The 27,193-nt window shown below is 41.2% G+C and overlaps 1 protein-coding gene across 5 annotated transcripts in view; it reads left to right on the forward strand.

The window, feature by feature from the left end:
• The first annotated feature begins 4,209 nt into the window (after positions 1-4,209).
• Luc7l3 (LUC7 like 3 pre-mRNA splicing factor) overlaps positions 4,210-27,193 on the forward strand; it is a 335,229-nt gene continuing 312,245 nt past the window's right edge. For 3 of the 5 annotated variants that reach the window (XM_034505320.2, XM_034505321.2, XM_076935996.1), the window contains exons 1-9: positions 4,212-4,497; positions 13,841-13,907; positions 17,442-17,481; positions 19,129-19,273; positions 21,245-21,319; positions 22,845-22,949; positions 24,812-24,973; positions 25,627-25,910; positions 27,027-27,187. In XM_034505320.2, the coding sequence (XP_034361211.1) occupies positions 4,399-4,497; positions 13,841-13,907; positions 17,442-17,481; positions 19,129-19,273; positions 21,245-21,319; positions 22,845-22,949; positions 24,812-24,973; positions 25,627-25,910; positions 27,027-27,187 (1,138 nt within the window). In that variant the 5' untranslated portion in view covers positions 4,212-4,398. Of the gene's footprint in view, positions 4,498-13,840; positions 13,908-17,441; positions 17,482-19,128; positions 19,274-21,244; positions 21,320-22,844; positions 22,950-24,811; positions 24,974-25,626; positions 25,911-27,026; positions 27,188-27,193 lie in introns of all 5 variants that reach the window. The other 2 variants (XM_076935995.1, XM_034505322.2) reach the window with 2 other exon arrangements.

The following is a 27,193-nucleotide window of genomic DNA, read 5'->3' on the forward strand; positions in this document are numbered from 1 at the left end:
AGACAAGGAACCAGGTTTCATCCTCAGAACTGTAAAAAAACAAAGTCAACAGCAGCAGCAATGACATAAATTAGGTGCACTCCAAAATTCATGAGGGTTTTTTTTGTTTGTTTATTAAATTTTCTTTCCTTAAAAGAATTATATCAGGGCTGGAGAGATGAGCCAACAGTTAAGAGCACTTGTTGCCCTTGTAAAAAGACTCAGGATTTGATTCTTAGGACCAACATGGTGTCTCACAACCATATGTAACTCCAGTTCCAGGACATCAGATGCCCTCTTTTGACTTCTTCAGATTTAAGCATACACATGTGCACATGCATACATGCTGGAAAAACACATGCACATGGAAAACAAAACAAAAGACTGGTGAGATGGCTCAGTAGTTAAGAGCACTGACTGCTCTTAGGTCCTGAGTTCAAATCCTAGCAACCACGGGGTGGCTCACAACCATCCGTAATGAGATCTGATGGGATGCCCTCTTGTGGGGTGTCTGAAGACAGCTACAGTGTACTTACATATAATAAATAAATAGATAAAACCTTTGGGCTGGATCTAGCAGGGTGGAGAGGAAGGGGAAGGGGGAAAAAAGAAAAGAAAAGAAAACAACAACAACAACAAAAAAAACGTAAAAAGGAAAGAAAGGCAACCAACCGAATGTGAGCCAGAAGAGTAAGGCAGTAAGCAGCCCTCTCCAGGGCCTGCTCAACAGCCCTGCCTCTAGGTTCCTGCCCTGTTTGACTTCCTGTCCTGGCTTCACTTGATGATAGACTATATAAGCTGGGGAAAAAAAAAATGAAATAATTAAGAGCGGGATGGTGATGGCGCATGCCTTTAATTCCGGCACACGGGAGGCAGAGAGTTTGAGGCCAGCCTGGCTACACAGCAAAGGCTACACAGAGAAACCCTGTTTCCAAAAAAAAAAAAAAAAGTGAACTAAGGATCTAAACTTAGGTCCTCAAACATTCTTGGCAAGCACCTTACTGACTGAGCTATCTCCTTAGTCCTGAATTCACTTTTTTATCTCTGGAAACTGTTAGTGGACCCATGTGTGGTTTTGTTTTTATGTATCTCTTTCTGTGCTGAGGATTCAAACTATAGCTTTGCACACGCCAGGGGAGCTCTCTGCTTGGAGCTATACTTCTGGCCCAAGAAGCTGTTTTTCTGTTTTGCTTTGTACTATGTTTCTGTTTGCTTTTGACTTTCATATAAGTAGAGCGGCCCAGTAAAGGGGGTAGGCATGAATACTAAATTCAGAAAGGAGATCTGAGCTGGAGGTTGGGATCTAGCAGTCACCAGCAAAAGGTGCTAGCTGAGGTTTTGAAAACAGAAGAGATAATCCCAAGGGAATTGGTGAGTACTGGGAGAAGACATCCAGAAAGAACGCTGAAGAACTCTCAAAATTCTAATGAGGGAAAGGAGAGAAAGTTACAAAAGAGCTTGAGGCTGAGAAATCGGTGGGAGGAAGAGCAATGGAGTGGGCGGGACTAGTGATGAGTAACACACAGGCTCAAGAATGGATAATGGCTGAAAGGTGTTAAGTTCAACCTTAAGATCCTTTGTGACCTTGGAAAGTTACAGTGGAGTAGGGGAGGGAGCCTTGATTTTCCTCATTCTGCCAAGGCTGGTCTTTAACTGTGTAGCCAAGAATGACCTTTAATTTCTGATCCTTCCTCAGTTTCCCAAGTGTTGTGTTTCAGCCTTTTGGATTTGCTTCTAATTTTCCAACCAACCCATTCTAGTTTAACTTCCATTCATAAGACTCAAAGAATACTTTTAAAAGTTCCTCTTCTACCAGACTAACAGTTTTCTTCATTGTTATCAATTTCATGATTTTTTTTTTAAAACTTTCTTACTTTTCTTGGCTATAAACTCTTCAGATTTCTGTTTGGGGAATATATGCTAACACACTGGGAGGCTGAGGTAGGAGGATCATCTGTCTTGAGCTTGGGGCCTTTTTTTTCCACCTTGCCTGGTTGGAGCTTTGTCATACTCCTCAGTCAATTCCACAGGGAGGAGCTGACTCCTCCACTTTGACAATGAAAGGTTCATTCCCTCTTGCTAATAAAGGAATTGAGACCCTGTTGAGTCTCCTCCATCAGTGTACAGAGTGTATCAATTCATTTAATCTTCACACTAACACTGAGGACACATAACAGAAAGAGTTTTGTTGAGGTTTCTCTGTGTAACCTGGCTGTCCTGGAGATTTGCCTGCCTCTGCCTCCTGAGGATTAAAGGTGTGAGCCACCAACTTTAGGCCTCCAATTTTTAACCTTAAGTTTTAAAATATAATTTACTTATGTGCATTGGTGTTTTGCCTGCATGAATGTCTGTCTGAGGGGGTCTAACCGTGGAGTTAGGCAGCTGTGAGCTGCCATGTGGTTGCTGGGAATTGAAACAGGGTTCTCTGCAAGAGCAGCCAATGACAGTAACTGCTGAGGCATCTCTCCAGCCCTTAATTTTTTTTTTTATTATATTCTATTTTATGTGCCAGTGTCAGTGTGTGTGGATAAGCATGTGGAAGTCAGAGGACAACTTTCATGAGTTGGTTCTCTCCTTTCTCTTTGAGTCTGGAGGATGGAAACTCTGTTGTTAGGTTCATCAAACAAGTCCACAGATGTCACTCAGCTTAGTCATCTCACTAGCCCCCGGTTTTTGTTTTTTATTTTTAAAAAATTGTTTTAGACAGGGACTCACACGGCAACCCATGCTGGTCTGGAACAATTATCCTTCTGGCCAAGCCTCCCCAGTGAGGGGATTACCAGCTTGTTCCACTAGTCCCATCTAAGTATGTATTTTGTTTTAGAGACAATGTCTCACTATGTAGTCCTGGCTGGCCTCAAACTCCGTTCTTGAGCCAGGCTGGCCTTGATCAATTTGCCTCTGAGTTGCTAGGGATTAATACTTTTAAAGAAATTCCAGAGAGTTCACCACTCAGCACGAAGACCAGAGTTGCACATACATGTAAAACAGTCGTTTATAATTGCAGTACTAGGGAAGCAGAAATAAAAGGCTTCTTGGGGCTTTCAGGCTGACAGAGAGCTCAGGTCCCAATGAGACATTCTTTTTTCTTTTTCTTTTTGAGATAGGGTTTCTCTGTATAACAGCCATGGCCTTATACAAAAACTTGCTTTGTAGACCAGGCTGGCCTCGAACTCAGATATACACTTGCCTTTGCCCCCAAGTGTTGGGATAAAAAGGTGCACCATCACATAGGGCTGAGACTTTTAATCTTTAATCCCAGCACTCACGAGGCAGAAGCAGGTAGAATTCCTGAATTCACCAAAATCCACCTGACTCTGCATTCCCAGATAAAAGGTGTACTGTAACACCAAGCCCGGCTAAATTTTCCTAACCTTTTAAAAGCTTAGAGTGAGGAGCAGTGGTGCAGCGCGCCTTTAGCCTTTAATCCCAGCGCTGCTCATTAGGCTGAGACAAGGGAATCTCTGGGAGTTCGAGGCCAGCCTGAGTTCTAGGACAGCTAAGGCTACAAAGAAACCCTGTCCCCAAAAAACAAAACAAGCAAACAAAAGTGGATAGTTCCTGAGTAATGGACTCTAGACTTTTGGTCTTCTCTGTTTCCCTGAACACACAGTAACACTCACACTTGACACAAAAACGAACGAGGATAAATTCCTGGATGAGAGGTATCACGACATAATTCCTCCACCGCATATAGACTATTCCTCGATTTTCCTCCCTAAAAATCAAGGAAATGCGGACAAAAGCAGGTAGAAGAGTTGAGGATTTAGCTCACTGGTAGAGCGTTAAGGTCCTCGGTTCAATCCCCAGCATCGAACTGGGTGGGGGAGGGGTGGAGGGTGCAGACAGAAATAAAGCCTGGTAGAGGAGGCAGTAACTACAGCGACTAGGAAAATGGAGTCTGAGCACGAACGCAGCTTGCTCTTGTTTCTCTCACTGGAAGATGGCACCCTGGGCACCACGTGGACAAAAGGACATCTTCTCCATTTCGGGGCAGTGTCAAAGGCCCCAGAGCTAGCTTGCTGTTTCTCCAAGTTAAAAAAAAAAAAAAAAAAAAAAAAAAAAAAAAAGGCCGACACCCGCGGCCGTTAGAATGTTTAAGGCTCCGCTGGGGGGGAAAGGCACGGCGGGGCGGAGTCAGCGCCTGGCCCTGGCTTGCCCCCGCCTGGGCCGGAGGTCCCGCCCCCTCGCCGGCGAAGCCGCGCCGCCATCGCCGCCCGGGCCTAGGCGTGTCTCCGCGGGCGCACGGCATGCTGGGAAGGTGCCCGGGCGGCGGCCATTTTGTCTTATCGGCTGCTCTTTGGAAGAGGCTTTTCGCCTTGAGAGTGGGCCGAGGGGTTTAGGTCGGCGGCCGAGTGGCTGGTGTTTTTCGTTGGTGGGTGCTAGGGCTGGTGTGAGCAGCCGCCCGGAGGAAGCACCATGATTTCTGCCGCGCAATTGTTGGATGAGTTAATGGGCCGGGACCGAAACCTCGCCCCGGATGAGAAGCGCAGCAACGTGCGGTGGGACCACGAGAGCGTAAGTCCCGTGGGCCTTGGGCCTGTGCCCAAGCGCCTGGGGGAGGGGAACCGAAGGGAAGGGAAGGCGCGGGCCGAGGATGGCCCGGGTGGGTCGCGGTGCGATTTGGGGTCCTGGTCGCGCAGACTGAAGCACCTGACGGCTGAGGGAGGCGGGAGAGTGGCCCTGGAGGGAGGATTCCGCGCGAACCCCGGGGATAGGGTGATTTGTTGTTCTCGGGAGGAAGTCCGGGATTGCACTTGGCGGGGCAGAAGAAGCACCTTGGTGAGGCCGGGAAACGCGGGAAAAAGGAAAGAAGGGCTCGTTGTATCACACCGGTTCGCCGGGTTTTTACCGTATGAAAACGAAAGGCAAAGTCTTCCGTTATTTGGGTGCAGCCGTCAAATTTAGACTTGACTTCTGACCAGTAGTAGTGGGGAAGAAAATCGTAGTCGTGCATTATTTAGGGGTGGTTCCATTTCGACACTCCTTTGGGAAGGTAGACGTTTGAAACGGGTAACTCGGTACAGTTTGTCGTAAACAGTGTTTGCCACTGCGGTTTGCTGGCAGTTTGACCCGTGTTTGATGGCAGTAGTCCCTCAGATAGGCGGTTGTCAAGGTTTTTGTTTTCGCATAAACTCATTCGATCCTTTTACTCTCTTAGAAGGGTTAAATATAGCTCCAGGGTCACAGGTGAGACCGGAGCCAGCTCACCCGAGGTCTTTGGTAATCGGCAAAGCTAAGTCTAGTTTTTGTAGCACTGCTCAGGTTGCACCGTCTGTGAAGCTGGCCTCGGGCGTATACTGTACTGTATTTCAAGTACTTTTCATCTAGTTTTGTACATGGAGCACACTGTTTTAGATCTGAACTGGAGGATAGGTACACTTGATTTTACCTTGGAGCTATAATTAAACAGTTTTAAATCACTTGCTAATAAAATATGAGAAAATGGCTCACAAGTTTTGATTTTTTTTTTTTTTTTTGAGGCAGTGCTTTACTTTGTAGGTCAGGTGTTGTTTGTTTTTGTTTTTTGTTTTGTTTTGTCTGTCTGTCTGTCTTTCTTTCTTGTTTTTTTCAGAGCTGAGGACCGAGCCCAGGGCCTTGCACTTGCTAGGCAAGCTCTCTACCACTGAGCTAAATCCTCAACTTTGGTCAGGTGGTTCTTGAACTTGAAATTCTCACTCAGCTTTCAGAGTGCTGGGATTACAGCCCTTGCCACGATTGGCTAACAGGCTTTTTAGTAAATTATGCATTGTTTTTAAACACAGGGTTTGAGTAAAGTAACAATTTCTCTTTTGAAATGTAGAAAAATAAGGTGGGGTACATGGTTTCTTTATGTTAAAAAAGTGTGTGGTGATAGTAGCTGGAGACAGGAGCTTTCAGTCCTAACACTTGGGAGGCAGATGACCCTGTAAATTCCAGGCCACCAGTTAGGGCTACACAGAGAAAACACTATCTCAAAAACAAAACCCATCAAAAAAGTATATGGCTAAAGTTGTATGGAAGTGGTACCTGACTTCAAAAATGTTCTTAGGGTATAATTTATGGTGTTCCTAGTTACATTGATTCATGTATTTGCGATTCATTGAAACATCTGAATCTCCTGATGTTCATTGTCCTTTCGATTGTCACAGTACAGACAGTATAGTCTAGACTCATTTAAAAAAAAAGATTTATTTATTAAAGTATATGAGTACACTGTAGCTGTCTTCAGACACACAGAAGAGGGCAGCAGATCCCATTACAGATGGTTGTGAGCCACCCTGTGGTTGCTGGGAATTGAACTCAGGACCTCTGGAAGAGCAGTCAGTGGTGCTCTTAACCGCTGAGCCATCTCTCCAGCCCTAGTGTAGACTCTTACATCGTGACCTTCTGCTGGGTTTTTTGGTCTGTCACAGTGAACTTACTTTTTCACTTGTTTCAACTCTTCAACCTAAGCTTTGCTTTTTTGTTTTGTCTTGTTTTTTGTTTGTTGGTTTGGTGTTTTTCCTGGCTGTCCTGGAACTCACTCTGAAGACCAGGTTGGCCTTGGAACACAATGATATCCTCCTGCCTCTGCCTCCAAGTGCTAGAATTAAAGGTTTGGACCATCCCTGCCTAGCATTGATTTGTTTTTCCAGTCAGGGTCTCTGTTTAGTCCTGGTGTCCTTGAACTTGCTCTAGTAAGGGCTGGCCTCAAACGCAAAGAGATCCTCTGCCTCAGTCTTCTGAGCCAGGGATCAGTCAATCTAAACTTGTAAAAAGGTTAGGAAAAAATAGCTGGGCTTGGTGATGCACACCTATTGATTATGCCAGCACTGAGGAGGCAGGGGCAGGTGGATCTTGGTGAATTTCAGGCTAGCCAGAGAACTATTATCTTGAGACTGTCTCAAAAATAAACAAAGGTTGGGGGGGGGGGATGTAATTTTCCCTGATACACAAATAGGACATTTGTGTTTTGGATTAAAGAGAAATGTGATTTCATTCCTTACATCTCTTAGTTTTGAACAGGTCTTGTGAAGAATGACACATAATAATGTATGTTTATGATTTCTCAATGATGAAAGTAACAATTGAGGCTTTAATTTTCTTTCAGTTCTAATGCTTTCTACTGATAGAACGTTTAATGATTGTCATCATGCCTTTAATGGTGAAGTTGCAAGTCTGAAGGGTTAAGGGGGCAGCGCTGGTGGGCATGACCAGAGACAAAAATGTGGCTTTTCTTTCTAAATAGTGCAGATACTGTAGGGTTTAGTAAGCATGGGGAAGAAGCCCTTGGTCTTACTTTAAGTCAGTTAGATGTTGCCTTTTTTGGTTGCTAATAAAACTCCCCAAAGATAGGGGAATCCAGCATCTGAATATAAAGGGTTCGTCTTATTGCCACTTTCTTTTCTTTTTTGAGACAGGGTTTCTCTATGTAGCCCTGGCTGTCCTGGAACTCACTCTGTAGAGCAGGCTGGCCTCGAACTCAGAAATCCGCCTGCCTCTGCCTCCCAAGTGCTGCGATCAAAGGCGTGCGCCACCACCGATTGGCCTTTTTTAAAGTATGCATGCTTTGCTTGCATGAATGTGTATGTGGATGCTGGGAACTGAAACCTGGACCTCTGGAAGGAAACCTTAGCGTTAATAGCAGTTCTATGGTACGCTTTCTAAAACATATTTGTGTATTTGTACACATAAATGCATTTTTCTTATGTGGTGGATGAGTGAGTGTCTGCATATGTTTATTCACCATGTAGACACCAGAAGAGGTGTCTCACTGGAATTGAGCACAGATGGTTATGACCTACCATGTAGGTGCTGAGACCCAAACAGCAAATACTCTATTATTAAGCTATCTCTTGAGCTAACTTGTAAGATACCTTTATTTGACTGGCCTGGGTAATTTATTTTAAGTGCATATTTTTGTATCCCTCCACACACAGTAATTTTTTGTGTTCCAGGACAGTAGCTTTTCAAAAAGTTTCTTTACATTTATTGTTGTTGAGGTGTGGGGCAGGCAGATGACAGTTTAGGAAAGTTGATTCTTTCTGTCTTGAGGGTTCCAGGGATTTGATTATCAGGTTTGGTAACAAGAACCATCTAGGGCTCTCCTATTGTGGTGTGTGTGTGTTATCTTTGCTTTATTGATATATAGCTCAAGATGACCTTGAATGCCTGATCCTCTTGCATTGTAGATTGCATTGTTAAAACTAATTTTGTCACCCGGGCAGTGGTGGCGCACACCTTTAATCCTAGCACTTGGGAGGCAGAGGCAGGCGGATTTCTGAGTTGGAGGCCAGCCTGGTCTACAGAGTGAGTTCCAGGACAGCCAGGGCTACAGAGAAACCTATCTCAAAAAACAAAACAAACAAACAAACAAAAAAACTAATTTTGTCTGTACTTTGTAAGTGTTGCTTTATAACTTGTTTTTTAGAGATGAGGTCCTATGGAACAGCAACCTTGAGCCCGTCCGTTCTTGATCTTCCTTCCAGCTTCCTAATGCTGGCTCCTAAGCATGTCAAGCCTTTTCTAGGCTACTGTTACTATTACTTTACATGTGTGTGTGTGTGTGAGAGAGAGAGGGGGGGGGGAGAGAGAATGAGAATAAATATATGAATATGGATCTAGAGTGGGAATTTGTGTGAAGGTCGGAGGACATTTGAGATTTGGTTCTCTCCTTCCATGTGGCTTCAGAGATTGAACTTGGGTCTTCAGGCTTAGCTGCAAACACCTTTACATTCTGAGCCATCTTAAAAGCCGGTGTTTGCTTTTGTGGGGGATGGCAAACAAGCCCACTCCTGTTGAGCCTTGACTAGTAACAGTGGTGTTAGTGCTCCTTTTAGAGCAGCAGGAAGTACTCTTAACAACAGCTGAGCCATTTCATTTGGAAGAGAGAACCAACTCTTACAAGTTGCTTCCTGAACTCCACATGTGTGCTATAACATAAGCATGCCCACACACAAAAACAACCAACCAAACTCTTTGTAGTTCATGGTACCTACTACTAAATATTAAATGCCTGCAGGCAGCTCAACAGATAGGAGAGTGTCCTTTCCAGGTGACTCAGTCAGCTTGCCTGTGTTTTGTTTTTTGTTTTTGCTTCATTCAGACTGCTTGACTGACTGGTCAGCGAATCATCTTTGCTGTTTGTCTTTTGTCTGAGAGTATTATTTGCAACTCAACCCTGGTCTGAAAGGGCCCCTCAAATTTTATTGCTGGTGTGGGTTGGGTATGTATGTATTCATTAGTGTATCTGATTGGTTTCAGGGGCACACCATGTTTTCAGGCAGTTTTATAAGTTTGAAGATGTCCTGTATCACCAAACTGCAAATATGTAGGCATAATATAATGAATACATACTGAAAAAAAATTATATTACTGTACTGTTTTTGTTTGATTTCTGTCTTGTGATAAAGCACCATAACAAAAGCAATTAAGGAAAGAAAGGAGCTGGGTGGTGGTGGCGCACGCCTTTGATCGCAGCACTTGGGAGGCAGAGGCAGGCGGATTTCTGAGTTTGAGGCTAGCCTGGTCTACAGAGTTGAGTTCCAGGACAGCCAGGGCTATACAGAGAAAAACAAACAAACAAACAAAGGAAAGAAAGGGTTTATTTTGGCTTACAGTTGCAGAAGGAATACACAGTCTGTCTTGTTTTCCATAGTAGAAGGAGCATGAGTCTGGCCAGCCACGTTTTCTTTACTGGCCGTCAAGAAGAAGATAGAGAGCCGGAAATGGACCCAGGTTGTAAAACCTCATAGCCTACCTTCAGAGACATCCTATAAGGCTCAGCCTTCTAAAGATTTCATAATCTATCTCCCTAGACAGTGCCAACACATGGAGACCAAATGTTCACAGACATGAGCTAAGGGGGTCATTTCATTCTAGCCTCAGCAGTTGACTTAGGAAAAGTATATGTGGATATATTTGGCACATAACACACACAGACACAGCTTTGTTCTTAGATTTGATTTTCACCAAGGGAGATGGCTGCTTAGGTTAGTGGAATTCCTGTGCTCCTTTCTACAGAAATGCATTTCACTTACCATAAATAGCAGAATTGAGTGTGCGCAACGTCCAGCCGTAGAGAACTATCAGTGTAGTGAGTGACAAATAGAAATTGGTAAGTGTACTTCAGTGACACAGTAAGAATACCACAATGAAAAAAGCCAAAGGTGCAAAGAGCCCAGAGCATCTAATCCAGACTCAAGAAGGGTTTTTCAAACAAAGTGGCCTTTAAATACTAGGACGTAATGGGATGGTCAGAAGTAGCCTGAGGAAGAAGGGCTAAAGAGAAGACACATTACTATAAATGGCAGGCTGAAGAAATGAGTGTGGTTGGGAAATTTTTTTTTACAACTGAAGAAGCCTTTGTTTTGGTATCTTGGGTGGGGAGTGAGCTAAGCAAGAAATAAGTCATTACATTGGGAAACAGTTTGAAGACATTTAAGCAATAGAGATGTTCACTGCCTGGCTGCTGTGGAAGATCGATTGAAATTTTATCATTCAAAATACGTAAACAGTAAGAAGAAGCATGTGAGCCATGGCTAGCAGAGGAGTATATAATACTTGAAAGTATGATTAAGGTATAGCTAGAGCAAAACCATAGCTTGAAAACCGACTCTTACACACCTTTTCAAAACTGTCTTTGAGACATTTCTTCTGCTTTTCCCCTTATATAAATTTCTGAATCTAAAATTTAACTAGGCTTAGTGGCACAACCCTTAGAGTACTCAAAAGGCCAAGGCAGGAAGAACTCAAATTCTAGGGTTGTTGAACGAGGCTGTTAAAACCTGTTTGGATCTAGAATAAAGTATTAATGATAGATTAAAAAATGACAGTAAAATTTTTTGGCGTTTCTGGATTTTAAATTGATACATGTACAAGAGTTGAAGTTTTTTTTTAAGGATTTATTGGTAATAAATATATTAAGTATACAGCAGTCTGCCTGCCTGTATTCCTGCAGGCCAGAAGAGGCCACCATTCATTATAGGTGGTTATGAGCCACCCACCATGTGGTTGCTGGGAACTGAACTCACTCAGTGCTCTTCTGAGCTTCTCTTCTGCCCAGTTGAAGTCTTTTTTTTTTTTTTTTTTTTTTTTTTTTTTTTTTTGTGGGGGGCGTTTCAAGACAGGGTTTCTCTTGTGTAGCCCTGGCTGTCTTGGAACTCACTCTATAGACCAGGCTGGCCTTGACCTCGAACTCGGAAATCCGCCTGCCTCTGCCTCCCAAGTGCTGGGATTAAAGGCGTGCGCCACCACTGCCCGGCTATGTTGTTCATGCTTATCCCAAACTCAAAATCTACCTAAGCCCAAGTAGCTGGGATTATAGGCATGCAATTTCTGGCCATAGTGCAGACTTTATTAATTAGCATCCACATTCTCAAATTGACCGTTGCCAACAGGAGTTAATCTCAATAGTACCTACATTATCAAAAGTAAATGTTAAATTCATTTATTTCCTGTATGATTTGCTTATAAAGTAGAACTTGAAGAGAGCATAACTCAGTGGTAGTGGTACAGTGTACACTTAGTAGGTATCTTCTGTTTCCGTAACAGTTGAAACTGCCTTAAGCTTATCAAGAAGCTAGATAATCATTGCACTGTGAGAATTGCTACTTCTCCCATCTCTGCTTTCTGTTATTGCATTGCTGGGTCCAAGGTGGACATGGAGTGAGTTAAGGAGAACACCAAGTGAGTTAATTAGTAGGCCTCGAAAGGACTGCACAGATTTAATTTGTGATAAGTGTTTGTTTTTCAGTGATTGATACTAAATGCCAGAGGCTAATATCTTAAATTTCCAGTAGTTGTTACAGTTATATCCTAAAGGAAGATACCAAATAAGCTACCATAGTACCTATTACCCTAGTGCTGGGTAGCCAGTGACAGATGGACCGATCCCTGGGGATTACTGACCAGCCAGACTAGCCAATCAGCAAGCTCTAAGTTCAGCAAAGGACACTGTCCCAAAAACTAAGGTGGAGAGCAACTGCAAGAGACAGCTGATGTTAGCAGCCTTTACATGTACAAATAAAAATGGCTAGGAGTTGTTTGAGGAAGACACCCTCCATTCACTTCTGACTTTATCATGCATTTGCACACACTTGCATGCATACAGTAAACATGAATGAAATAGAGATATGTGGATTTATTTGTATTATTGGCATTAATAACTTCATTTGAAATACCCAAATATGTGCTATCAGTTTTTTGTGTTCTAATGTGTTTGGTTTTTAAGCTCTCCAATTTCTGGGGAGAATCAGAAGCAGTTTAGAGGCTGGAAGTATAGCCCAGTGGTTAGATTGCCAGCTACATGCTAGTTTCTGGGTTTTATTCTAGCATAGTGGGGGGAGGAGGCACAAGTATAAGTAGGGAGAACATGCAAGATAGAGTAATATAGTTTTGATGTATTGCTAAATGGCAGTGGTTTGGTTTGGTATCATTTGATTTTTCAAAAAAATGTATGATTAGAGAAATTGGTGTGTGTGGGTGTAGGTCAGAGGACAACTAGTGGAAGTTGGCTCTCATTCCACCACATGGATTGTTGGAGTCAAACTCAGGCTTTAGTCTTGGTAGCAAGCACATTTACTTGCTGAGCCATCTTGCCAGCCCTGGATTGAATTTTTTTGGACAGGCTTCTTTTTCTCTGTAGCCCTGGTTTCAAAGTCCCAGCTATCCGGCCTTAGTTTCCCAGGTGCTTGGTTACAGACATAAGCTACCACGACTGGCTATTATTGTCATTTTGCAAGGCACATTGCTATAGACTCTGAGCTTAGAGCTTCTGCCTTGCTTTCTTAGTTCTGTGATTATAGAAATGTGCTACTATATCCAGCCAAGAAGTTCCTTAAAGAAAGACTAAGTTTCTAAAGCCTGGGAGCTGGAGGGATGGCTTAGCACTTAAGATGTATGTATGTGAGTACACTGCAGCTGTCTTCAGACACACCAGAAGAGGGCATCAGATCCCATTACAGATGGTTGTAGCCACTATGTGGTTGCTGGAAATTGAACTCTAGGACCTCTAGAAGAGTAGTCAGTGCTCTTAACTGCTGAGCCATCTCTCCAGCCCTGTAATTCCAGTAATTCCAGTTCTAAGGGATCTGATCTTCTCTTCTGACCTGTGGACACCAGGGATGCAGACAAAACACTGATACCCATAAAAATAAATCTTAAATAATTTTTGACGTCCAAAGCATTTAGTCTTCATTAAAAATAGACAACCTATAAGAATAATGTTTGGGGGGCTAGAGAGATGGCTCAGCTATTAAGAGCACTCACTGTCTGCTCTTCCAGAGGTCCCAGGTTCAATTCCCAGCAACCACATGATAGCTCACAACCATCTGTAATGGGATCTGATGCCCTCTTCTGGCCTTCAGGATATATGCAGGTAGAATGCTGTGTGTATAATCAATCAATCAATAAATTGTTTTTTTTTTTTTTTTTTAAGAATGATATTTAAGTTTGGAAGCTGGGCATGGTAGCTCATACCTATAGTTGGTACTTAGGGTACTTAAGAGTTCAAAGCCAACATGTACTGTATAATTAGTTCCAAGCTGCTCTGGGATAAAGCCTAAGATCTTGTCTCAAAAGAAAAGGTGGCAGGGGCCTTAAGTTGCAGAGAAAGTCAAGCATTGATATTTCTAAAGAGAATGGTGCAAAACAAGACAGGAGGTTCACACTAGCACCTTCAGAAACACACATGTGCACACACAAAGACATTAAGTAATATCATGTTAATGTTGTTACAAAACTCAATCTGTTATTTAGGCTTGATATATCAATCTCATTAAATTTTCAACATCCGTGTATTAAAGAAAAGAATACTATTTGGCATCCTTTCTAATAGGATTTTTAGAACTAAGCAGTTTTTAAAAGTTAAGTACCTTTTTTTTTCTCTCTCTCTCAATAGGTTTGTAAATATTATCTCTGTGGTTTTTGTCCTGCGGAATTGTTCACAAATACCCGTTCTGATCTTGGTAAGTTATTTTTCTGATATCACACTTAGGATTAAACTTCTTTCACCATGTATAGTGACATGAGCCCACAATCTCAATATGAGGCAAGGGGATCCTGAGTTGAAGGCTAGCCCAGGTTATATAGTAAGACTTGTATCCAAACAAAATTGAAACTTTCTTTGTAATCCTGAAGTTTTTTTCCCTTCAAAACAATATTAAAGTGAAAGTTATTCATGTACACACTCACTTTCTCTAATATAGCCCAGGGTATCCTGAAATGCACTTATGGGGCACAAGCTGGCCTGAAACAGCAGTCCTCCTCCTTCTGTCTGCTGAATACTAGGATCATAGGTTTAAGCAACCATGCCTGGCTAAATGGAAAATACGCTAAATTCGTGGACTAGGCAGTAACATCAAGTATCAGCATAATTGTCAATAGATCAGAGACACCACATTAAAAAGTCTACAGAGGGGACTGAGAAAATACATGTTAAAGCTTAAGAGTCTTGGCTAGTCCAGGATTTGGGGCACCAGGATACCATAAAAGTCAGGGCTAAGTCATGAGACTAAAAATGTAAGAGATTTTTAAACCTTGACACTATTAACATTTTGAAGCAGTTTTCATGGCCTTTGTATATTTGAGAGTGTTGGCAATTTTCTCATCCCTTACCCAGTATTTCCAGTAACATATACCACCATAACAACCAAAATAGTCATCATACATTGATAAACGTCTTCTGGGCTCTAAATACAGCTCCCAGTAAAGAACCACTAGTTTAGGTATTACACATTTCTTGGTACTAACTTTTCTACTCTAATGCTCCAGAAAGTTTAGTTTTGTTTTGTTTTGCTTTGTTTTGTTTTTGAGAAATTGACTAGGGAGACTCTCTGAAGTATAAAATACAAACATAATTGGTGAATTGTGAGTTCTCATTACTGTGTATGATGGATGGAAGAGTCTGAATTTTGAAATTTTAAGCACAGCACAGGGCAATTCTGAACAAAAATAAGATTGTAAAATGTTTTAAATGAGTTCATAATAGTGGTGGTCTTTTACAGGCATCTAGAAGGGTATAGCCAGATATTTCCTCCAGTTACAGGGAGCAGGAGAATACTTCAGAGAAATGATTTGGCTGCATCCTGCCCCCCCCCCCCCTGAGAATTAATTTCTTTCTTTCTTTTTTTCTTTCTTATTTTTGGTAAAGGGCCTTGTGGGTATCCACTCTATAATTTTCAGTCAGAATTTGAAATTATTCTTTAAAAATGAGTTGCCAAGGCTGTAGAGCTGGTTCAGTGTTTTAGAGCACTGTTGCTCACAGCCTTATGTGACTCCTCCAGTTTTGGGGATCCAATGTCTTTTTTTGGAGAACAGTCTTTAAAACTTAAGTTGCTGGTCAGGGAACACTAACCAGGCAGACATTTGAAGAGTACCTTCAACTTAAATTAATAAAATGGGTAGGGGAAGAGGTATGATGGTAAGAGATGATGGGAAATACAGAAGGAAATTGTTTAGAAATCTTACCTAACTTTGCTATCTTCAAAAAAAAAAAAAACGGTATCTGAACATTTAGAAAGAATAGATTGCAGTTAAGCTACACTTTTTTTTTTTTTTTTAATTGAAGCCTTTAGAACTAGAGAAATGTGAAATAAAAGCCACTGGAGTGTGCTAGGGATTGACTTAGTGCCTGCTCTACCAGCATGAGGATCTGAATTCAAACTCTGGCACCCACATGAAAAGCTGTCATGCAGCATTATGGGGTGAAAGTCAGGTGGATCTCCCCTAGAGCTTGCTGGTCAGTCAGCCTAGTTGAATAGCAAATAGAGGAAGGCACCATAGTCTTGCTTTGACCACTCCTGCAAGCTGGCATGTGGGCACACAAAAGTGTTGTATACTCCTATATATGTACCACATACACTATACAAGTCCGAGTAATATTATACGAGTAATAGGCCGAGCAAATAAAAAGGATCCATATCCTCCCTGGCACTCCATGGTGAATTTGAGAACAGCAAGCATAGGAATGTATAGGTTATACAATTATGATTCAAAATAGCCTACAACTTGTGAGTAGCAAGCAAGAAGTTTGAAGACACTAGAGAAATGCATTTATGGTTTATATTAATGCCAGAGTTAGTATAGAAAACATCAAAGTATGGTGGTGAAGAAAAATGTTTTGAGATGCAAGTCTCAACAAGCATGTTTCCCATGTATCCTTTCTCAGTTATCCGGGATGATCTATATTGATCTGAAAAGAATAAAGAAAAATAGATCTGGTTCTATATCAATACAGTGAGGCCATAGAACTCTTTAGGATGGCAACACTAGTAAGCTTGGAAAATATGTATCCCAAATGGAAGTAAGGCAAGGCTCCATGAAGAGAGCAAAACTGATAAATTGCTGCCTTAGTAGTCTTTAGAGAAATTAATACAGAGATACTTTCTTTGGCTTGGTGGAAATGTTCAGGAAATAAGAAATTATTATATATATATTATAGTATATTATATATAATATGTGTGTGTATAAATAAATAAATACCATGTATATGTGGAAAATAAATCCCAAGGAAAGACCAGTAGAAATACCATCTAATATCTTTTGTTTGGTCTACAGAGAATGCTATTTGCTGGTCAAAATGTAAATACTAAAAGGCTGTTTAACTTTTTAACTTAAGACAGGGTTTCCATGTAGTCGTAGCTGTCCTGGAACTTGCTATGTAGACCAGGCTAACTGCAAACTCAAGAGTTACTGAAACTCTGGAGTGCTAGGATTAAAGGTATGCCATCATACCCAACCTAAATTTTTGATATATAAATAAAAAATGAGCATAAAGTTCTAAAATAATGGAGTTAAATTTCAGAAGAAATATCTAAAAGTTAAAAATGGTTACATTTGGAGTTGAGAATGGGACTTTTGTGTGACTTAACTCTATGTACAAGTATGTGAAGCTAATGTCAATGTTAGTTCAGATCAGTGGTCTACAGCATCCAAATTTTGTTTAATGGTAGTAGGGAATAGTTTCTTCTTTCTCTTCACTTTTGTTCCCTGTCCCCTTTGTTGACCTTGGTGACTAAAGAGATCAATTTTCATCATGTTTCCGGATTCAGTAGTCTCAGTTTTGGAGTCTGCAGTTTACTCAGTAATGAGATGAGCTGCTTTTCCTTTATATTTTTATTATTTATTAAGGGCTTTCTATGCTGTACTTGTTCTTCCCTACCCCCTACAACAACACAATGTAGCAGTGGAACTTTATTTTGAACAAAGCTATACTAGAGGGATACACTGACCAGGTTGACTTCAGACCACATGAGTGAAAATATTCAAGGGGCTTTGACCTTTTTAAAAAGGAAGACAGACAGACAGGTGTAGTGGTCTGCCCTTTTTAAAATCCCTTATCACCTAGGAGGCAGAGGTGGGAGGATCCTAAGTTCTAGACCAGCCTGGGCTATATAGTAAGATGCTGTTTCAAAACAAAACAAAAACAAAAAAACCTTTATGACTAGAGAAGGGATTTTAATGTCACAAATAATTTATGCATGCTCTTTTCTCTCTTTAAGGTCCATGTGAAAAAATTCATGATGAAAATCTAAGAAAACAGTGAGTTGTACTATTTTCTTTTTTTGTTACTCTCCCCTTCTAGTTACTTAGTTTAAAGAAACAAGCATTGAAGACATAATTGAAATTAATATAAAATAACATTGCATATAAATTTAGACACTGGCTTGGCATGGTAAGGTTTAATAGCTTCAATAGCACTAGCTGCCATATGAATGCATATTTTATGCATTTTTAATATTATATTTATTTCTCCCCTGTTTATCCTTTATAAAGTTTATTTTATGGTCGTTTTGTAACCTTGCATCAGAAGACAACTTTGATGGTCTGTTCTTGCCTTACATCTTGTTTAAGATGGGGTCTCTTGTTCAATACTGATGTCACAGGCTAACTGACCCAAAAGCTTCTGGGGATTTTCCTGTCTTTGCCTCTCAGTGTCACTATAGGAATACTGAGTTTACAAACCTGTATTGCTGTATCTGGCTTTGCACAGATCCAGACTCAGATCCTCATGCATAGACAGTAAGCAAACTAAGCCACTGAGCCATTTCTCCAGCTCCCATGGAGTAGGAGTCTTTGAGCATGATGAGGATGTGAAGACCCAAAGTAGACATTGGGGCTTCTTGTTGATCACTGTCCACTTTATTTATTGAGGCAGAGTCTCCTGTTAGCTAGTTTTGACTAGTCTACCTAGCCATCTTGCTCCAGGAATCTCCTTTCTCTGTCCCTCAAGCACCAAAAGTCTAAGTGACTACAGTGTCTGCCAGTTTGTATGAGTTCTAGGGAGCCAAGCCTCTACCTTCGTGCTTGCATGGCAGGCAGTTTATCCACTGATCCATTTCCTCAGCCTCCCTCCAGCTCCACTTTCATTTTTCTGTTAATGGTTTTAACAGACACAGTTACTCTGTATTGCCTTAGCTATCTTGGATATTTTTTTCTTTTTTCTTCTTTTTCTCTTTTTTTGAGATAAGGTCTTACTGTGTAGCCTTGGCTGTCTTGGAACCATTATGTAGTTAGTCACAGCTGGCTTTGAACTCAGAGACTTGCTGGTGCTGGGAGTAAAGTCATGAACCACCAAGCCTGGCTTATTTTCTTCTTATTAAAAATTTATTATTATTTGAGAAGATGTCTTACTATGTAGCCTAGCTGGCCTGGAACTCAAACTCAGGTTGTCAGGCTTAGCAGTGAGTATGTTTACCGACTGAACTGCCTCATTGGTCCTGACTCCTATTTTATAGATATGATTTGTCCTGGATTCCAGAGCATGCATGTATGCAAAGCAGTGGTAGAGCCATGGCTTAAACCTGTGTTTATAGCTTGTGTTTTTATCTGGGCCTAGTAATGAGACCTGTAAAACCAGCTATTTGAGAAACTGAGACAGTAAAATCAGTGTTCAAGATCAGTCTGTGCACTTAATGGAGGGCTTTATCACAAAACACAGGGCTGGGTAATTAATGTAGCTCACTTTGCTAACGTGTAAGGCCCTGGGTTCAATGTATAGTATCACCAAATCAAACAACCAACTGATTATTAACCAATTGCAATGAACTATATAGTGCCTTTCCCTTTGATGAGATAACATCTAAAAATTTACCTCATTTCATGGTTTGTTTTTCAGGCTTTGAGATGGGGTGATAGAGAATATGTGGCTCGTAATGTTTAGAAGTTTATTTGTTTTCATTTTATCAGGTATGAGAAGAGTTCTCGTTTTATGAAAGTTGGCTATGAGAGAGATTTTTTGCGATACTTACAGAGTTTACTTGCCGAGGTAGAGCGTAGAATTAGACGAGGTCATGCTCGTTTGGCATTATCTCAAAATCAGCAGTCTTCAGGGGTAAGTATGAAATGAACTTTGACTCGTAAAGAACTCTTGTTCTCTGTCGATCGATCATCTCTATTATTTTAAACTTGTCTTCCATTCATTACTTTGTCCTTTAAAATCACATAAAGTTTGAGAGGCATCTTTCTTTCTGTTAGGCATAGGGAAGCATCTTCCCCCTCTTACGCTTTTGTTTGTTGTTTTGGTGGTGGTGCTGCTGAAGGTCGGTTACACCATGGACTTTGCATGTCCTAGCACATGCTCCACCTCTAAACTACATGTCAGTTCTCTAGCCACTGCTTCATTCAAAGAAGACCAGGATGGGTCGTCATCCTAGTAACTAACCCCAAAACGGTGACTCATTTCCTCCGTGATGAGAATAGGATAATCAAAGGGGCCAAGACTGTCGAAGGAGAACATGGGTAGAAAAGACTCCTAACAGTGACCTTTGAAGGCAAGCAAGGAACTAGCTAGCCAGCAGAATCAAAAGGAAGTTGTGTTGGGGTTGGGGTGCAGTAAGCATGAAGACAGAGAGAGGAGGTTACTTCTTCAAGCAGAGCCATGGCAAAGCTAGGGTGCAGTTAGAAAGATCTTAAGTATGTTTCTTAAAGGCTCACTCTGGCTTTAGAATGGAGACTGGTCGGAATGTGTACAATGGAAGCAGCACGTTACCTGGGGTTGTGTAATGATTATGGTGGGCTGGGTGAAGATGGTTGAAAAAACCAACAGCTTACTGGGGTGAGGATTTGGGTGAGCAGGGAGAGGAGAAATTCAGTCTTCCTGCATGGTTCTTGGTTTGAGCATCCAGGTGACTAACAGAATTTAATGTAGATTGGAACTGGAGGAAATTCTGTTCAAGTTTCTATCTTAGAAATGTCAGATTTGAAATGCCTTAAATACCCAAGTAGAGACATTTAGTAGGAGGTGAGACATGATATAAGCTTGCAGTTGCAAGTCAGGCATGAAACCAAAGTCTTCCCACTGTATTACTTTCTGAAAATTACTAACCTTGGCCTAGTGCCTTGGTTTTGTCTCTATTAAATGGAAGTAATAAAGTCAGGTTTTTTGAGCAATGGTAACACACATGGCTAAATGCCTGGCAGATGTTAGCTAGCTGAGTCTGGAGCTCATGGAAATGCTCAGAAATAGACATACAGGCCTTGGACCTTCTTGTGTAGATGGTGTGTGGCTGACACAAGTTAGCCTCTGTCCCCTACCCCCCTTTTTTTTCTTTTCTTTTCTTTTTTTTTTTTTTTTTTTTGTCCATAGAAACCAATTACTGGGCTTCTTTGTAGTTCTTAGATAGTCTTCATTATTCTTTCTTTGAGATGGGTTTTGCTATATAGCCCTGACTAGCCTGGAACTCAGCAATACTCGTGCTTCAACTTCCTGAGTAGTGAATGGCAGGCATTCACTGCCATGTCTAGTTGAAGATTTTTCTCTTCAAGTGTCAGTAACTATAATTGGCTACCAAAGATGAAAGATAATTGGGTTAGTATCAGGTGATTAAGCACTATTATTGTTCTGCTGAGACAGGGTCTCCTGTGGTGAAGACTGGCCTTAAATTTGTGTAGTTGAGGATGATCTTGAAATCTTGTTTGTTTTTCCCAGACAGGGTTTCTCTTTGTAGCCCTGGAACTCACTTTGTTATCAGGCTGCTTTTGCTTCCACTTTGCAAAAAGTTTGTAGAGGTGTACCATGATGCTCAGCTCCTCCCTTCCTTTAATTACTAACTAGAAACACTCACGGGCATGGTGGCATAATCCCATGTTCTTAGCACTGGGAGGTTAAGGCAGGGGAGCTTTCTCTTCTCTTTTTTAAAGTGTCCATGAGAACCTGAACATGCTGTTACTTGAGGGGTAGTGTTTGGATCAAACCCAAGGCCTAGTGCATATTACCACTGTCCTGGACTCAAGGGTTTGAAATAAGTTTCTTTGGTATTTTACTCTCAGTGACAGTATTAACATACTTTATTGTTTTTAACAGGCTGCTGGTCCAACAGGCAAAAATGAAGAAAAAATTCAGGTTCTGACAGATAAAATTGATGTGCTTCTACAGCAGGTGAGAGTTGCTTGCAGAAGTATGAGAAAGTCCATGGAGCTAGGTGCTGTGGCAAACATTGTTAATCCTAGCATTGATGGAAATAATAAGACCCTGTCTTAAACAATGACTGATACATGATTAATAAGGTTAGAAAATAAACATGAAAAGATTTTGATTGATCATAAGGGAAATACAAACTGAATACTCAACAGGGGGGGATATATTTAACAATGTTTTATTGGTGTCAATTAAAAAGGTTAACTAGCCAGGCATTGTGGCACACACATTTAATCCTAGCTCTGTGTAGGGTTCCGGGCCAGTCTAGTCTGGTTTACAAATCAAGTTCCAAGATAGCCAGAGCTAAACAGAGAAGCCCTGTCTCAAAAAAACAAAAATCCAGCAGCAGCAGCAGCAGCAACAAACCCGACTGTATAAAGTACTCGAGTGTTGTGAAGGATTTGGGCTCTTTAGAGTTTTCAGACGTTGCTGCTGATGGGTGTGTAAAATGATCAGGTACAAGCCGTCTAGAAGAGTTTAATCTGGTGTGGGTGTCTGTGGGTATGTGTGTGTGTCTGTAGTTTGCTTCTTAAAAGGTTAAAAATGTAACCTGTTCCTTTATGCAAAACATAAATGTGTCTATACAACTTGGCACACTACTGGTCATAATTTTATTTAAAATCACTCATACCCCTATCCCACCACATTCAAGTGTTCATCAACAATTCCGTGGGAAAGTCGGTAGCCCTAAGCTCAGAACTAGGGCAGGGGGAATGCCTTGAGTTCAAGGCAAGGTTTGGCTCTAGTAAGTAGCAGGGTAGCCAAGGCTGGGGAGACAGGATACTGTCTTAAGAAAACCAAAATTATGTATAGTGACATAAGATTCTGCAGTGTAAAGGAATTAACTGTTTGCAGTAATACTGATAAATGTTTAAACCATCTGAAAGAAGACTGAGCGAGGGCTATAAGCCACATAACATTTATATAAAACTTGGGGGTTGGGACTGGTGATATGGCTCAGTGGTTAAGAGCCCTGACTGATCTTTCAGAGGTCCTGAGTTCAAATCCCAGCAACCACATGGTGGCTCACAACCATTTGTAATGGGATCTGATGCCCTCTTCTGGTGTGTCTGAAGACAGCAACAGTGTACTCATATACAGAAAATACACAAATCTTTAAAAAAAAAAAAAAAAAAAACTTGGGAAGATACAGTCTAATCTATGGTGACAGCAGATTATTGATTGCCTGCCTGCCTGGTTACCTATATAAGATTGAGGCTGAAGGAGGTGCATAAGTGAACAGGAAACCTTTTGGAGTAGGGAGGGAACATCTAACTGGTGATGGTGATTTTCGTGGATAAGCCTGCGTCCATACTTAAAAACTTAGTGAACTTAAAATCTGCATCATCTAAGTTATAAAATAAACATCAAGGGTCAGATATTAGCAAGCAAAATGACATCAGTCTACTGAAGCTAATGAAACATGGTGGCTGTAAAGTTCTTTGCTTGATTGGGAAGGAATCTTGACTTTGTGTTTCTGTCTTAGATTGAAGAGTTAGGATCTGAAGGAAAGGTAGAAGAAGCCCAAGGAATGATGAAATTGGTTGAACAGTTAAAGGAAGAGAGAGAATTGCTCAGATCTACAACCTCGGTGAGTTTTAACCTGTTGCATTCTCAGGAAGCCTGTTAGTTACATGGAATCTGTTCTTAGAGAATCTTGGAATACCTTTTTCTGTTGTCCATAATTTAGTTTGGATCAAGCATTTTCTTAAAAGGCCATGTGTGTTGGGTTGGCAGGTCACAAGGCCATGCCCTTCCTTACATCGAAGGCATCCTCAGACAACATGAAGATACAGACAACAACAATAAAACCCCCTCAAAATGAGCTTGCACTGATGTGCTCGCTGTTTCCCCACCCCCACCCCCAGCACACATGCAGTGCTGAGGACCAAACAGGGTGTTGTGCATGTCAGGCAAGTACTCTACCTCTGAGCTATTCCCCAGCTAGTGATTGCACTCCGGTACCAAGCAAGAACTGTAGTTCAGTACCAGAGACTAGCCAAGTGTCTGCAGTTTACTGCTGGCAGTTTTTCTGAAGATAGTGTTAGCGTTCACAAGTTGGGAGCTTATGTTTGCTCTAGCTTCCTCCTTTTCCTTTTCCCTTCTCCCCATCCTATGTGCACATACAGTCCCGGGCACATGTATGTCAGATGCCACTCACGCCCCAGGTTTTACCTGTGCTTCTGACTAACGTTAACAATTAGAGCTTTCACAAACCCTCACCGCGGGTTCAATTCATTTGCTCCCGTACCTCACAGATCTCTGAAACACGTTTACCAGCTTATTATAAAGGATATTACAAAGGATGCAGATGAAGAAGAGATGCATAGGTTTGGGAGAAGGGTTGCGAAGCTTCCATCTCCTCTTCAGGTTCACCACCTTCTAGGAACCTCCATGTATTCAGGTATCTGGAAGCTCTCAGGCCCTTTTCTGGGTTGTATTGGAGACTTAATTCTATAAGCATTATGGAAACATGGACAACTGGGTAGAAATGTAATTAGAAAAAAAGAATATGATCTAATGCAATAGAGCAAGTGGGAGAACCCAGCAGCCTCCCTGTCCAGATCTTTTTGTGACACCCTCCCATCCCCCCTCCCTGCCCCAGCATCCTTTACCCTGTCTGTTGTGCAGAATCCCTTTATTAGGGACCTTGTGATCAGACAAGTAGATCAGTGAATTTCTTGGTCTACTCAAGTCTCAAAGGTGAAGGGAGGTTAGTTTTTGAGACTTCTCTTAGGAGGACGTTAGAAGCTAAGGAGCAATGGATAGAATTAATCGCATGTTATCTCACTACAAGCAGGCTGCATTCTGTAATTTTTACATTTATTTACTTAATGACTGTAGACCTGTCATAGCATGTGTGTTGAGATCAGAGGACAACTTGAAGCCTTAGTTCTCTCCTTCCATGTGGAATTTTTGTGTCATCTAGCTTGGTGGCAAGAGTCCATATTTGCTGAGCCCTTCCTTAAATCATAAATGCCCATGTGAGCTTGAGTTATATGTATTCCATTTATTCTGTCCTTCTATTTAGTTTCATAGTGTCCCCACCTTACTGTGAAGAGTGCAGTGTGTGCTTTAGGTGCTGCTGATGAGATGTTCTGGTCACTGCTTCTGTTGCCTCATTGTAGTGAGCTCAGATTGTTCACCATAAGGTTAATTTCTTAATGATTGAGTTACTGTATCTATATGAAGCAAAGACTAAAATAACTTTCTGACCATTTACCTTTTTCAAGGTGATTTGGTGTTCAGCAGTTAGGTCAGGTGAGCAGTGGCTCTGCCCCTTTCCTGAAAGAGGCAGGTTGGTTGCTCTTTTCCAGCCTTTTCTTTTTAAAAGTTGAGCAGTTGGTGTTCAGTTATGGTTGAAGAGATGGAAGGTAGATGTTAAGTTCCTTTTGGAGTTTGTTTATTTTCTCTTTCTCAGATACTCTCATAGCAACTGGCTTCTCATTTCAGACTATAGAAAGTTTTGCTGCCCAAGAAAAACAAATGGAAGTTTGTGAAGTGTGTGGAGCCTTTCTGATAGTAGGAGATGCCCAGTCCCGGGTAGATGACCATTTGATGGGAAAGCAACACATGGGCTATGCCAAAATTAAAGCCACTGTGGAAGAACTAAAAGTAAGGTTTTTATAAGTGTGTGTCTCTCTCTCTCTAAGCGTCTATCTCTCTCACATACACACATACTAATTTCTAACGATAACTATCACTAAAAATGCTGTATTTTATATAGCTAAAATTTGGTCAAACAACAGTAGAAACCTTGAGTGGCATTTTGTTGGTGTTTATATTTCTTTAAAGCAGTGGTGTGTTGAGACTGTAGCTTGTCTAGCATGACCCCAGCTCTGGGTTTGACCCCTAGTGCTGAAAGTAAAAAAAAAAAAAACCACAGAGATGATTCCTGTGACAATTTGTTGTTCGCCAAAATATCAAAATATTTTACTAACTTTGTTTTCAAATACCAGAAATTGAAACTTTACCTAAAGAATTACTCAAATAATGGTTTTACACACACACACACACACACACACACACACACACACACACACACCCCACACACACACACGATGCAGAATTTCTACATTTCCCCTGAGACTATGGAACTCCATAATTTATAGACAAATTAGTCTATAAATTGCTTGAAAATGTCTTAAAGTCGTATAAAACTCTAGCGATTGAGTGATCTCAGTGAGAGATCACTTGCCTAGGATTTTCAAGGCCTTCTGGCTGGCTGGTCCAGTACTACAATTAAAAACCCCATTTGATTTCCTTAGGAAAAGTTAAGAAAAAGAACAGAGGAACCTGATCGGGATGAACGTCTCAAAAAAGAGAAGCAAGAGAGAGAGGAAAGAGAAAAAGAGCGGGAGAGAGAAAGGGAAGAACGGGAAAGAAAAAGGCGAAGAGAAGAGGAAGAAAGAGAAAAAGAAAGAGCTCGTGACAGGGAGAGGAGAAAGAGAAGTCGTTCACGGAGTAGACACTCAAGCCGAACTTCTGACCGGAGATGCAGCAGGTCTCGGGACCACAAAAGATCACGGAGTAGAGACAGAAGGCGAAGCAGGTGTGTAAATCTGCTGACAGTGTCTAGTTCATGATAACACCATAGTGCACAGTTATGAGCAAAAAACTCATATGGTGGGGCTCTCATATAGTGTCATAATTGAAACTGTTGTAAGTTGAAGAAAATGCATTAAGTCATTTCATGAATCTCATACTGGCATAGTGCTCTGCAGAGATGGTTGCTTCTCCTTATTGAACACATAGCTGATGCAGAACTGAGTGATTGTTGCCACCCAGGATTAGGATGTCTATAGAGAGAGCATGTGTTGCTAGCCTCAGTAGTAATTAAAATTCTAAATTTGAAATAAAATGATTGATGGATGTGTATTACTTCTGTGCTGTCATAAAATCAGATTATTTTGTTGAACTACTAACAAAAGACAATGCTTATGTGCTAGATAGATTTGTAAGGGTTGAAAGGTGAGCTTCCATCTTTAGGGAAGCCCTTCTGTTTTGGGTTTGAGATAATCTTTCCAAGGACTCAGTCTACCAGATAGTATATCTCTGTTTTGTTTGGTTTTGATTTGTTTTATTTCAAAAGAGAGTCTCTCTGTATCTGTGACTGGCTGTGTAGATCAGGCTGGTATCAAACTCACCGTCATTTGCCTGCCTCTGCTTCCAGATTGCTGGGATTAACAGCAAGATTTTCAATAATTTTCATTTTTGAGATGTCTAATGTAAAGTGCTTTGCTAGGTATTCTTTTCCTTTCTTCTTTTTTTTCCTTTAAAAAATTTTTTCAGGGTTGGAGAGATGGCTCAGAGGTTAAGAGCACTGACTGCTCTTCCAGAGGCCCTGAGTTCAATTCCCAGCAACCACAGGGTGACTCAAAATCATCTGTAATGGGATCCAGTGCCTTCTTCTGGTGTGTCTGAAAGCAGTGACAGTATACTCATTCATAAAATAAATACATCTAAAAACATTTTTTTTTTTCAAGACGGGGTTTCTCTGTGTATCCCTGGATGTCCTTGGAACTCACTCTGTAGACCAGGCTGCCTGTTTGTTTCTTAAGGGAAACTTTAGTTAAATATTTTAAATTATTGAGTAGTAAATATGTGATTCTCTGAGCCCTTTTAGAATATCAGCTGAAATTGTTTCCTTTTTCTTTAAATTATTAAGAAGTAGAGATCGACGGAGAAGCAGAAGCCATGACAGATCAGAAAGAAAACATAGATCTCGCAGTCGGGATCGAAGACGGTCAAAAAGCCGAGATCGGAAGTCGTATAAACACAGGAGCAAAAGTCGGGACAGAGAGCAAGATAGAAAGTCCAAGGAGAAAGGTCGGT

This window comes from Arvicanthis niloticus, chromosome 6 (assembly GCF_011762505.2).
Source record: "Arvicanthis niloticus isolate mArvNil1 chromosome 6, mArvNil1.pat.X, whole genome shotgun sequence".
NCBI classification, from domain to species: domain Eukaryota; kingdom Metazoa; phylum Chordata; class Mammalia; order Rodentia; family Muridae; genus Arvicanthis; species Arvicanthis niloticus.